Source organism: Melanaphis sacchari, unplaced genomic scaffold (genome assembly GCF_002803265.2).
Source record: "Melanaphis sacchari strain LSU unplaced genomic scaffold, SCAv2.0 Contig119_pilon_pilon, whole genome shotgun sequence".
NCBI classification, from domain to species: Eukaryota; Metazoa; Arthropoda; class Insecta; order Hemiptera; family Aphididae; genus Melanaphis; species Melanaphis sacchari.
In genome coordinates, this window is record NW_020270468.1 from 357,166 (window position 1) to 371,860 (window position 14,695).

General features: G+C 29.5%; 2 protein-coding genes across 2 annotated transcripts; one reads left to right on the plus strand and one right to left on the minus strand.

The window, feature by feature from the left end:
- The first annotated feature begins 1,747 nt into the window (after nt 1-1,747).
- LOC112604083 lies at nt 1,748-6,936 on the plus strand. Its single transcript, XM_025352953.1, has 18 exons — nt 1,748-1,836; nt 2,045-2,256; nt 2,330-2,435; nt 2,645-2,794; nt 3,233-3,370; nt 3,449-3,627; nt 3,713-3,972; nt 4,048-4,271; nt 4,338-4,521; nt 4,600-4,663; nt 4,907-5,032; nt 5,091-5,320; nt 5,394-5,573; nt 5,658-5,887; nt 5,952-6,089; nt 6,155-6,309; nt 6,459-6,619; nt 6,689-6,936. Exons 1-18 carry the CDS (start codon nt 1,822-1,824, stop codon nt 6,934-6,936), a joined length of 3,000 nt encoding a protein of 999 aa, XP_025208738.1. The 5' UTR covers nt 1,748-1,821.
- Nucleotides 6,937-8,808: 1,872 nt separating this feature from the next.
- On the minus strand, nt 8,809-10,671 carry LOC112604084 (zinc finger BED domain-containing protein 5-like). Its single transcript, XM_025352954.1, has one exon. It carries the CDS (start codon nt 10,669-10,671, stop codon nt 8,809-8,811), a length of 1,863 nt encoding a protein of 620 aa, XP_025208739.1.
- Nucleotides 10,672-14,695: the final 4,024 nt, after the last annotated feature.

A 14,695-nucleotide genomic window follows, 5' to 3' on the forward strand; every position in this document is an offset into this window, starting at 1 on the left:
TGCCCGACCTGCATATAAGACTGTGCCATATTTAGGTTGATCTAAAATTCCCTATAGATTTTATATAATGATTATTGTTATCTTAATTTTTACATTTTTATCTTTTATATTTTCTCGCTCAAACACATAAGAAACTTGCCCAAACACACTACTATTTTTATGCGGGTAAAAAGGTAATTTATCCAAACGCAGACCTCCCCTAATGTTTAATACCTATTATAATTTTATTTGTTTAATTTTTCATGATTTTATGTTAATAACTCATTAGTTAATGTGTAGGTACTTAATTTATATTAGTGTTTCTATGTTTAACTAAGTAACATATTATAATTGCATAAATATTATTTATTAATTAATAGGCATTTAAAGACTTAATTATTAAGTATTTAACCAATAATTAATATTATTAATATCAGTAGTCGTGTAGTCGTGGATACTATTTCTACTCGGCCAATACTCGATACCCGGTTAGTAATAAACATTTTACTAGACCAATAACCAACACCCGGTTTATAACAAATTATCTACCTGTAACATCTCTACTATTTATGAGAAATTGTGAATTATTATTATACTTTATACATTTAACGATTTAATATTATGTCTTAAGAACTAAAATTATGTAAATAACAAACAGTAGACTTTAATTATTATCATTACATAATTAAATTTAACACATTATAGATACTTACAATAATTTTTCTGAGATATTTGTTTGTGTTTAATATTTATGTTGAAGGCGTTGAAGCATTAGAAAAATATAAAAGTTTCAATCTATTTTCTATGGTTTTAATTCAATCGTATTACAGAAATTTGATGATATGTGGCGATACAGTGTTTATCACCATTAAACCGTAATTTTTATATTTTTTATGTTTATCGAGTTATCGAGTTATCGTCTTGTATGCGTTGATTATGTATCATACTTTATACGTTTCTTGTTTTGCACTCCTCTCATGCACGACTTGCCAACCGTAGTGACAACGCCTTGGGCCAGTGGCCACCGATCAGTAATTGCTTCTTTCACTCTCGTTTTATGCGCCCTTTCACAAAATCAACAATAGATTGAAAAAGTTATTGCCGTATAATATGAACGTAACTCAATCATTCTAAATTTTATCATAAATTTACAATACATAATTCATCCATAATACATGAACCTTAAACACTCACATAATACATACCTATCGAATATCCTGTTTAGTAACTACGTAGTACATTTTATAATTTTCTTTGATAAAAAACGTGAAATTTATTAAAAAACTTTTAAAAAAAGTAGGGGGCTATACACATTTTTGGGAACTAAATCCCCCTAAACTTTCCCCCCAATTTACACGTATGATAGTATAAATATTAGTTACCAGAACGAGTTTAAATTCTGATTTTAAATACGGATACGATTACAACATCATACCGGTCCTTCAGCTCAAGATCAATAGAAAATAGAAATATTTTTCAGTGAATAATGGGATTTTGATAACTGTTGTTTCTATTATATTCTATGGTATAATGATAGTGGAAAAATAATAACGCGCAAGCGCAGTATTCATAACCTAAATTAACTGTTGAAATGTCGGCGGTGTACAATATGAAGTTTTAACCTAACCTTATATTCTTGCGTTCTTTGCCCGTCATCGTCGTGTCGTTGTGTTATTCGATAGTAATTTGTCATACTTATTTGTTTTTCAAATAGTCGCGTTAGATGTCATATTATTATTACAGTGGTGTGTGACGAGACTAAGTACCGAAGATCACTCGTCGGTGAATACAAAACGCCGCCGTGCATCATCTTTTTGTCTGCATATTCATTTAAAGTTTTAAATGTCAATCATCATGGTGAGTTTTGCAATGATTCACAAACATTTTTAATGGAATTTGTCATTATTGAATAAATGACCTGTTCATGTTTCTATTGTGTGTTTCATTATGATCGCAATTTTGTGGCTATTCTTATGTCATTCAACCGATATTGATGTCTGTAATTTTTTTTTGCACACTATTACATTTTAGTTGTTTATGAATGATTTGTATATTTTATGTTTAGATTGAACAAAATATCCAACGCAGTACTTTAAATGATGAACATTTTCAATTTAATTCAACGTCTGTCGTTAAGGTTTCAACAGTTCGAAAACCCAATTTTATTCGTCATAAGGTTAACACTAATCTTAATTTGAAACCACAACTTTTTTTAAGTAACGAAGCTGAATCATACGGTGTGCACTACTCGTCTGGTGATAATCATAGTTTTTCTAGGTAAGATATATAGGTAAAAATAATCTTCACAAACACTAAAATATTTAATTCTAATTGCCTTTATGTTAATTAGTTTTCAAATGGCTAGTATGTTCCTCGAATACATTGGCAAAGTGGACATCATATCAAATGCAGAAAATATTAAGAATCTGTGCAAAGTACCATACAATAAGAAATCTGTAAGTAAATATTAACTTTTTTTAAATATTTCTGCCAAGTAATTTTTCTATGCTAAAATATTTTATCAATACATTTAAAAATTTTTTTTTAAGTATGAATTGGTAAAACCATATTCAGTATATAAATATAATCTGATTATTATAATAGATAAAACGTTTTAACTCTGTTGCATTGTCTTTAAAATTAAACTATGCCAATTATTTTAAAGGTTAGCATTATGGTACATAGATTTGATAAGACATTATTATTTGATGAATTCGATATTGAAAAATATTTGACTCAAAATACATCTGAGGAATGGACCTGGTTAAAAAAATTCTTTTATAACAACATTGTAAAATCTTCTGATACTACTAAGGTAAGCTTATACATATTCACATGGTAAGTAGATGTGAATAATAGAGTTATTAATTTATACTAGAGTCTAGAATTATATGCACTAAATTATACATAATATGCATGCATTAATGAACTTGTATTATTAAAGTATGCTAAGACAAGTATAAAAAACACTATACTATTACTAAAGTTTATAATACTACTGAATTATCAATAGGTATTATATAATAGTCACTACATAAGTCTTCACACTAGTTTTTTATTACTAATGTTAGCACTGTGGTAAGTAACTTATAGCAAACTATTTATTGTTATGGTCAGTTCTATTGATAAAAAAATATGAACCTAATTGTAGTATAACTTAATTTTAAAGTTAAAAATATTATTCTAGTTTGATATCAAGAGTTTTTAATTTAATTTTAAAACTAAAACTTTGTATTTGCTTTGATAAATATAGGTGGAATGTATCACTTTAAAAAAAAATAATTTTAAAAGAGTTGAACATAAAAATTTGGTATCAAAATTTTTGCACCATTCCATTGGATTAGAGCTCCATAATGATCAAATAAAAAATGTTTGTAATGAAATTATTCCAGTAAGTTTACTTAAATCATTACCATCATATTTTAGTTGAATGCTCACTATAATGATTTGTGTATATAATTATGTATAGTTAGGTTCTCCTTCACTAAAACAACCTACACCAGAAGAAGTATTTCCAGATTTTCCTAAAGTACATCGATTATTTAACCGAAACGTTTTATGGGATTTTAAGGACTTGCAAATATTAATTGGTACAGACTTACCAATTTTCAGAAATGACAATAATTCATCTTTAAGCGCAAAACTGAGGTTTAATTTTTTTTTTTTTTATTATTATTACAATTTATGATTTTTACTGAGTAAGTAAACACTTATAATATTTAATTTATTTTAGAGACATGTCAAAACCTCTAAGCATGTTAACTGGAATTGATTATTGGCTAGAAAACTTGATGAACGATATTCCTGAAATTGAATTTTGCTATCATATTAATGGTATTGTTCAAAAATATGAGCAGGTGAAGACAGAGGATATTCCATATTTGAATGGTTCAACATTTTCACCAAATTTAATTCATGTTAATATGCAAAAAATAATATCATTTCTAAAGTCAAATACTTGTAATGTAGGACATACCTATTGGTTATTTAAAGGTATAATTAATTCATTATCAGAATTCTTTGTAAAATTATAGTTCATCATTATTATTTGTATCCATTATATTACAGGAAAAGATGATGATGAAGTAAAACTTTATGATTTGACAACATTATGTTCTGAATCATTAATTGACAGCCCAAATCCATTTACATTTCCTGTCACTACGTTGTTATGCCGTGTTGCTTATAAATTAATGCATGACTTAGAAGACGTAAATCAATATAATGGCATTACTATAATACCTTCACTTAATAACAGTTTAAAATTATTAGATAAAACTAAACACCCTCAAGTAATTACCAATGACTCGGATTGTTTGTTAATATACTCATTACAAGAATTATTTACCAACTTTCAGGTTGTTGCAACTGTCAATTACATGCTGTCAGATATCTACATTAAACTTTATAATAATTCATTATGCACTGTAAAGAAAGATTTGACTAACTATGCCATTGCATCCTATGATTTTCGCAATGGGACTTATTCTATCGATATACAAAATGAAGATATAACTTTTAAGACAGAAAATATATTTCAAAGTAATTATTTATCATAAATTTTTTTTATTGTTAAAGACAATTTATGATTTTTAATATTATTTATTTTTATTTTTTTAGTATCTGAATGTTCTATATCATCACATAGTTTAACAGTTTTATACAGTTGTTTTTATAAGGCATTGTATTATATTGGATGTACTTTAAATTGCCTACAATATTTAGAGATTGGTATCAAAAAGAAAAATAAGAAACAAAATAATCAGAATAAAGCTTTTAAAAATAAAAATGATATTGAATTTAAGTAAGTATTATCTCAAAGTACTTATTACATTTGAATTGTTTTAAACTTTAAAATTTAAAATATTAAAATATTTTATAGTTTTGACAATTCATTTTATTGTATTATTGCTAAATCTAAACTAAGAGTTTTGAATTATCCACTTAATGCTGAGGATAGTTATTTGTGTTATTATAAACTCAAGGAAATGCTCTGTATTAAAGCATCTGAAGTATATTTGAATTTATGCAAAAAATGTCGTAAAAACAAAAAGTAAGATAAGTCATAATTATTTTAAACTGTTAAATAGTAAACTCAAATTGTTTTCTAGTTTTGGAATAGCACTAAAATGTTGTCGCCGAATATTTGAATGTCTATTACATATTGAAAACAATCAAGTTTTAAACATTGTTTTAGAATACAGTGGAGATTGTTTTTTCTATTTTATTAACCATTGGAATGATATAGAACAGTACATTAGTGAATATGAAACTGATGAAATGTATGATTTTGAAATAAGAGAAATGTTACTAAAAAATTCTAAAGACTTTACTAACAAAGGTAATAAAATAATATTTACTGTTAGTAATTACTTAAAGTAAATTATAAGAACTATTGTATTCCATTTTTTCAGATTTAAATAGAATACCAATAAAAATCAAAAAATCAGTAGAGGACATGTTAAAAACAGCAGAATATTTTTACACGCGTACATTGGTATTAGAGACAAATACTGAAAAAATAATATTACTGAAGAAACGAATAGGTTCTGTTTACAATGAACTTAATATATTTTACCTGAATGAAATGATAAGTAAGTTGAAGTATAACTTAAAATCCATAAATTATTTATCAAAATATTTTTTTTATTATTGTTATATATTGTGTTTTTATGTAGGAGCCGTAAGAACTTGTACCACTGAAACTCTTAAAGTAAAGTTAAAATGGCTAAAAAAAAAATCAGAGTATTTTTTTAAATTGGGAATTGATATATTTAAAAATCTTCAGGATATGAATAATTTTGTTCAAATGCATAGAAACTTAGCAGACATATACAAAAGCATAGGTTATTCAAATTTTAAAATTCCGCTCAAAGAATTTACTAAAGAAAACAATATATATTTTATGGTTGGTTTCTATAGCTTAATGATTAAATTTATATATGAAATATATGTATTGTTTACACTTTAAGGTTATAAACATATACACGAACCTTTTATCAGAATTGGATAATCGTAGTTCTAATCCAAATCTTTGGGATACAGTTTACTATGAAAATTCTTCTGTTCTGTACTATTTGTCAGCTCAAAACTATGCAGCATTTCAACGAGTATGTAAACAGTTTCTGAGTTTAAACAAAAAATTTTAATCAAAATTGTTTTTCTCAAAAATTAGAACAATTCAAAAAGCCAACAAGAATGTTTTGATTTATTCAAGAAAGCATTGGAATATTGTGATTTGGAAAATGATACACCCAATAGATTTGAATATGAGTTTCGATCAGCATATATTCACTATGGCCTGGCATCTTTGATTTATTTTAATTTAGAGTAAGCAGACAATACCTTTTTTATAATATGTTAATAGTAATCGTTTATTAGTGGTGCATTATTTAAAATAATAAATTGTATAGTAAATATTTTTATTAGATGTTTTAAATTCATTAATACATTTAAACAAATTTATGTTTATTTAATAGAAAAAATATATCCATGAAATCTCCAAAGGTCGATTTTGGTTTATCACAGATCAGGTCTTACTATAATTTTGCATTTGACACCTATTTGAAAATAAGGTGTCCATTAGATTGTCTTGGAGTACTTAAGGAAATGATAATGCTTGATATGAAATTTATTGATGGTATGTAATGTGTTTAATTATTTTGATAATTAGTTAATATTTTCATTAATACCTATTATTTTGACTCAGGTACATTGAATGATGATGAACATATCAAGTCTATTTTAAAAACATTGAAAAAATGTGATACTGTATTTCAAATGTTAGAAGAAAAGAACTCAACGGAATGTTTACCCAGTAAATACATAATTAAAGTGTTGTATAATATTGAAGATGAACAGATTAAATTAAATTTAATAAATTCTCTAAATAAAACTATTTGTAAACTTTTGATGAGTAGTATGATCAAGTTGGCCAAGAAAAAAGAGCTTAAGTAAGTGATCTTGTTATTAAATTTGCAACTATTGTGTATATATACAGTTGTTTTTACACCAGTAAAAATACAGTGTTTGAAATCAAATTATTTTATAATAATTCAAAATTAATTTATTTTTATAGATGGCTGGCTAATAATGAAAAATATCTGGAAACCATTTATGAAAATTTGTTAAGGTCAACTAATAATATTGATAGCAATAATTATTCACAACTAATAATAGCTATAAATCAATTATCTAATTTAAGTGATGATTAGAGAATATATTTATATATAAATGCCACCGAGGTAGCTTTATAACACTGGAGCACTTAAATATTGATAAACCTGAAAATATATTTTAAAAAAAACTTAATCTCTTCAATATAATTTAGTTATTTTCAATTATCCGATTTGAAAAATTGAAAATTATTCAAACATTTTAACAATTCTACTCTACAAGTTAAATAGCAAAATAAATAATATAAATTGTTTAAAAATAATGATAAAAAAAACAAAAAACATATTATATTATAATTTAATAACAGTTAATGTAGCGAAAGGTTCTATAATCGCTAAAAACAATATTGTTATCAAACTTATATAGAATTAGTTTAATATTATTATTTTTTTTTCTTTAAGAAAAAAATTGTTAATATGTGGAATGTGGATATTAGGTTATTTTTCTTCAATTTTATAATGGTTAACATTGAATATTTACATTATGAACTCAATTCTAGAATTTGAGAAAACAACTTAATTGATTAAAAAAAAATAAGTAAGCAGGCGGTTTTAACTTAAGGTTGCCTTTTAATGCAACATTCTTTCACATATTTTCTTTTATACTTATGTTTAAACAGATAAATGATTTTTAAGCGTTTTTAAATAATATAAACTTAATATATTTTTATTTTAAAAGACATTTAATTTTGTATAGGTAAAAAAATTAGCTCATTTAATAATTTTTTCCTAATGAGAATACTATGAAATATGAAAATAAATTGATATGAAAGTATTAGCTGTAAAATGAGGACTAAAATATTGTAATTATATTAGATTATAGACTGGTAATAATTTATTATCATTAAGTAATAATGTTTATGCTTTTTAAGTTAAAATTAAAAATTAAAATAGTTTCATAAGGTTATTTATATATTTTGGTTATATTTAAATTTTATAAATTTATGATAAAATTGAACTAAAACCAATTAAATAATATCGTATTTCCGTGTAAATAATTGTGGTGGTAATTTTTATGCCTTGCAGTTGTGGCGATAACGTCTAAAATCTTAAGTCATTTTCATTGTTATCATTTAATATTATTTATCAATACTCTATTTCTACAGTAAAAACATGTTTTAATTATTTTTATTTTAAGTCGTTATGTTATAAATTAAGGTTTTTAAATTTATTTTTACAATTTTTTTAATTACTGATTATAATTAGATGTCTCAAATAAAAAACAATAAACAATTGGTATTATCCCATAATATAATTTATTTTTATTTTTTTGGATAACATAAATGTGTACAAAAATACATTGGACCTTATACTTATCTGTTTGTTAGGTTAATTTTTTTAAATTACAGATAAAAATAAATAAAAATATACAGATGAACTTATGTATGAATAACCTCAGAATATAACTTAAAGCAGAGGTTCCCAAACTTTTCCTACTCGTGGCGCCCTTTTAGAACTGAAGTTTGCTCATGGCGCCCTTAATAAAATTTACGACTTTTTTTTTTAAATAATATAGATAAAATAATTAACATGTATAATTTTCAATAGATTACATGAAAATATTTATTTTATATAATTATACAATGAAATATTTAATTTTAATTTTATTTGGTAAGGTAAATTAGACATAGTTTATTTGTAGAAAACAATTGAATTAGTGAGATGGATGAGCCTGGACATCACTGCATAGTTTTTCAAATCTTGGGATCAAACTTGATACCGCTACTCTCATTTCCTTCTCCACATTGATTTTTGACCGATATTTGCTTTTTATCACAGCGACCGCCGAAAACCCAGCTTCACATAAATATGAAGTAGAAAACGGAATTAAAACACGAAGAGCTTTTTCACATATAAGTGGATATTCATTTTTTATTGAAGTCCAAAATTTGGTCAATTCCATATTGGTAAATTTTGATTTCAAACTACTGTCGCAAGACAACTCAATTAGATTTTCTTCTTCAGAAGAAATAAATTCTGATGGAACAATGGAGTTAAATGGATCTTGAATCCATGCAAATTTATCAGTGTCTTCATTTTTAAAATATTTCTCAAACCATATTACTAGCTGTGATAAATGATCTTCAAAAATGGATTTCATATCTTGAGAAATCTCAACTCTATTAGAGGTCAGAAACTGCTGCAATATAGAAAAAGAATCTTTGCTTGTGCCTTCATTCATTTGTCTTCTCCATAGTTTGAATTTTTTTATAAAAGCTGTCATTTTATCCATCGACTTCAAAATGTGCGTATTATTTCCCTGCAATGAGGAGTTCAATGCATTTAGTTTTTCAAAAATGTCACACAAATATGCCAATTTTATTAAAAAGTTTTCGTCAGAAAATTCATCGGCATATTTGTGCCCTTCTTCTTTAAGGAATATATAAATTTCTTGCCGTAGTTCAAACGTACGTGATAAAACATTACCACGAGAGAGCCAACGTGCACTGCTGTAGTACAACAAACTTGAGTGTTCAGCTCCCATATCGTCACATAATTTTTTGAAAAATCTTGCTTTCAGTGGACGAGTTTTTATAAAATTAACTACATTCACTACACATTCTAATACTTGGTTCAGAGCGGGACTCAGATATTTTGCCGCAAGTGCTTCTCTATGGATAATGCAATGGGTCCACAGTGCATCAGGGGCTTTGCTTCTAATAAGTGACTGTAATCCTCCATAACTGCCAGACATGGAACGAGCGCCGTCAGTACAAACACCGACGCATTTAGTCCAATCCAACATATTTTCTGACATAAAATTATTAAGAATATTAAATAAGTCCTGAGCCTTAGCGCTTGCTGTAATATTTTTACAAAAAAGTAGGTCTTCTACCATGTCATCACCATCTATAAACCTAACATAGCATATCAAATGAGCATCCTTATTAGTATCCGTAGCCTCGTCCAGCTGCAACCCAAATTCGCTTTCTTTGATTTTTTCTATCAATTGATCATTGAGGTCCTCCGCCATATGATGAATTCTGCGGCTAACCGTATTATTGGACAGAGGCACTTTTGAGAGTAATTTCCCAGCAGATTCACCAACCATAATATTTACCATATCTATAGCAGCCGGTAAGATAAGCTGTTCTGCAATGGTATGGGGCTTTTTACATTTCGCAATTCTATAGGATACTTTATAAGATGCGATCAAAGCATTAGTTGGTATTGATGCATTCTTAAAAAACGTACTTTTTTCCTGTTTTAGTTCTTTTAACTTTCTAATAAAATAATCTCGAGGTTTGTCAATCATATACTTGTGGTTTGCTTCTAAATGGCGCTTTAATTTACTCGGCAACATGCATTCTGGTGCCAAAACTTTCATACATACTACACATAGTGGTCTTTTTTCGCCGTTAATTTCTGTTGACGTAAAACCAAAATCCAAATAACTATTATCATACTTACGACATTTTCGCTTTTTTGCTGTTTCACCGCGACTGGTTGATGGTAAAATTTCTTCGTCTTCACATGTACTCGTACGTTTACGATTGTTTAATAAAAATCGATCCATAATAATTAAACACAGAACAAAGTCACAATTTAAAGAAAATCACAGAACTTACTAAATATAATATATTCTTAAGAAACTTGAACAAAATGTTATAACATGTCGAGACTAATACCGGAGTGTATAGTTAATAAATAGGTACTAACGCAGAAATGAATTTCACCAGACACGAACAGTCGTTTATCTTTATCAAATACAATAATTGTTTAGTATAGTAATAATAACTTATTGTAAGAATCAAGATAATGGTAATAAAAATGACGATGTTCGTCAACGTAAAATATCGTTGTTTATTTTTAGACCAGATAACATAGTCGGCAGCGAGGCACAGCCGCGGCTCCCCTGACAACAAACCGCGGCGCACCAGGGCGCCGCGGCGCACAGTTTGGGAACCTCTGACTTAAAGACTTTAAGATGTTGAAATGTTATAAATACAATCCATAAAAACTATGCATGTAAGTATTTATTATGTATAAACAAGCAATTATTAAGTCAAAATTCTATAAGAATTGTATTTAAAAAGTAGATATTAAAATTAAATGATGTAATTAGTAGTAAATTATGATACATATGGGCTGAGATGTGCCCACATTTGTTGGAACTTTTAGTCAAAATTCATTAAAATAAAATGACCAAAATAAGAAATACAAATTGAAATGTAATGAAAAATATGATTTCTGAAATCTTGGATACAACAGTTTTTAGTCGTTAAAGTAATTAAACACGCTTTATTCATAAATTATTTACATACAATACATGACAAAAATCTTGTTACTCAAATAGTTGTGGACATTCTCTGAGGCGTAGTGTAAAGGTAGAGTGGAATGATTTTGTTTGGTTTAATTTTAGGCCCCATTCTGTGTGCCATGGGGATAGTAGGTCAAGATGGGTTTACATAAAGGAAGCAGCTATGTCTGGGTCAGAGTGACATGCAAGTAGTGCTTTATCGTCCGCGAAGTCGGCTACTATTGTGTTTTGAGTAGTGGGAATATTTTAAAGAATTGTTCCTGAGCACACAGAGAAGTGGCGATCGCTGAGCTAAGATTTAATAAGTAAATACAGGTATGGAGCGAAAATTGCTTTAATTTTGCGGAGGAGCCCTTGGTTCCAAACTCGATCGAATGCCTGTTCAACGTCCAGGAACACTCCTGTGCATATGAGCTTTTCTTCAAAAGAAAAGGAGATCTTATCTACAAGACGGTGGATCTGGTGTACTGTGGAATGATTACGCCTAAATCCGAATTGAGTATTAGGAAGGTTTTTTTCTATAATTGGTAGGAGGCGTTTAAGAATCAGTTTTTCGAAAATTTTTGAGAAGTAGGGTAAGAGACTGATTGGTCTGAATGATTAAGGCATTTCTGCTGGTTTTCCTGGCTTATGGATCATTGTTATTATTGAGTATTTCCAGAGTAGAGGAAAGTAGGTGAGCCTTATCATAGAATTGTAAATAAAAGTGAGGAACAGTAACGCTTTTTTTGGGAGATGAATTGCAAATTCAGATGTGATTAAATCGTACCCGGGAGATTTGTATTTCTGTAATTTATTAATTAAGTATGCAACTTCATGAGAAGATATACATTTGGGTAGCATTGTCATAGGCAAAGGAGAGTCAAGGGATGTGTTTATTTCATCAACTTTGATGGGGCTGAGTAATGAGTAGTGTGGTTTAAAAGTCGATGAGAGATGTTCACGGAAAATTTCTGTCTTCTCTTCATCCTTGTTGTCCAAGTGCCGTCTGAATTTTTGAGGACATAGATTTTTTGTGGAGTTCTTAATATGTTTTTCGTAGCTTTCCATATCGAGTTGCCTTTTGCGGTAAGAGAGGAGAGATGTTTATTAAAACTCTCTGTTCGAATTTCAGAGAGGGTGCGTTTTAGTTTTCGCGTTAGATTATTATAGTGGCGTTTATCAGAGGGATACTGAGTTCTTTGCCAGACGGCTCTGGCACGACGCTTAATAGCAATTATATGTCTAACGTAGGTAGGGAGGTTTTGATTTGTGGATTTTGGTGGTATTGGAGTAGACGACGACCAGGCGGCTGTTTGGATGGAATTGGTAAACGTGTTAATTGCATCATCAATATAAGATGGAGATTTAAAACGAGTTTTTAGATTTATTTGTTTATCCAGTGTAAGTTGAAAGTGTTCCCAATCCATATTGCCATTCGTGAGGGATGGAGGGAGAGGTTTAATGGGGAGTAACGTGTCAATTGTCAGTAGAACGGGGGAGTGGTCTGAGCAGGGTTCATTTAGGTTTATTATGTGACAGTTAAAACTATTTGAGATTTTCCTTATGTAAATATCAAGTATGTCGGGTCTTTTTCTGGGCGAATTGGGCCAATACGTAGGAGAAGAGGGTGAGAGTATTTTATATTGCTGGAGTGTTATGATGCGGTGTAGGAGATTGCCACGGGGGGTTGTTTGTATGGCATCCCCATTGAGTATGCTTAGCACTTATGTCTCCCCCTATTGTAAATTTTGATCCGAGATAATTAAAATAGTCGTTAAATTGATTTGGTGTTATATTGTGGCGTGGTGGACAGTATGTTGCTAATAATGTAATAGGTTGATGGTTTAGTGTTAAAGATATGGTACAGGCTTGTATATGTGGTGTTTGATAATTAGGTAAAGGGAAGATTTGTAGTGTGGATTTGACAATTATTGCTGCTCCAGCGTGGGCTGTGTCATCAGGGTGGCATGTGTGAAAGCATTTATAACCGGGTAATTTAAGAGTAGAAGTGTTGGTGAAATGGGTTTCAGAAATAAGTGCTACGTCAATTCTTTTGTTTTGTAATGTGGCTAGTAATTCATGTTTATGACTATTGAGCCCGTTTGCGTTCCAAGTGAGTATGAGAAGAGAGTTGGAAGTATATGAATAAGGGATTTTGTTAGGTGGCAAGAAGTTAAGTTATTAAAGAGGTAAGGAGAGTGATCAGGGGATTAATGATGGACTTGAATTCGTTTATAAAATTTGAAAGAGCATTATTCTCAATGAGAGGAGGTGGATTTGTTGGCGAGCTATGTGTTGTGTAGAGGTACCTGAAACATTTGCATAAGATCTACCTTGTGGATTTGGCGGCGGATGGTTGACTGTTGAACTGCTTGGCTGGGCTGGATGTAGAGTGGGCTAGTGTTGTTGATAATATTGATTGAGTTTGGTAGTGGTGAATGGTTGACGGCGACAGCTTTGAAGTTCTTTATGCACGGTGCAGCCTTTATAGTTGGCTGGATGATTCCCGCTACATAGGGCGCAGGTAGCAGGAGTGTCTGGTGATTTGTTGCATGTTGAGGTGTGATGGTATTCGGCGCATTTTACTCAGAGTTGAGCATAAGCACAGTATGCCCTGGTGTGACCGTATGATTGACAGTTTAAACAATGGGGGATTTCCCGGCGTTTGTGCGGTTCTTCGACCTTAATTTTTGTATGTAGGAGTGACGTGACTTTGAAGAAATCTTGGTTACTTGAGTCCGGCTCAAGATCAAAGGGAGAGGGTTTTTAGTTAGATTGTATCTAATGTTTGTGACTTGTCTAGTCGCGAAACCGATCTCCTCAATTGTTGAGGAGATTTCAGATACTGAGGTAGTGGGGTGGAGGTTCTTTATAACAATTCTAAACGATTTTTCGGATTGGAGCTGATAAGTGTGGAACTCTGCGTCATTTCCCTTTAGGAAATGGATTAGAGTTCTAGAGTTCTGTAGTCTAAGTCGGTCTAGAGTAATTTTTGTTGATTGATTTTCAGTCTAAGTAGAGTAAATTTTATTCAAGCCTCTATCCGCTCAAAACACTGTCTATCTCTAGACGTATAGTCTCTAGTAACTACAAAGAAACGTCTATGCATGGTTTCTCTAAAGATTTTCAAGAAGCTTTTGGAACTTGCGTTTTTCTTCGCTCCATCAATATTAATGGCTCAGTTACAGTTTACCGTTATACAGCAAAATCAAGAGTTCCAATTACAGTTCCACGGCTAGAACTATGTGATACAGCCTTATTATCTGAACTAATGCACAATGATTCATCTAAACTTGAA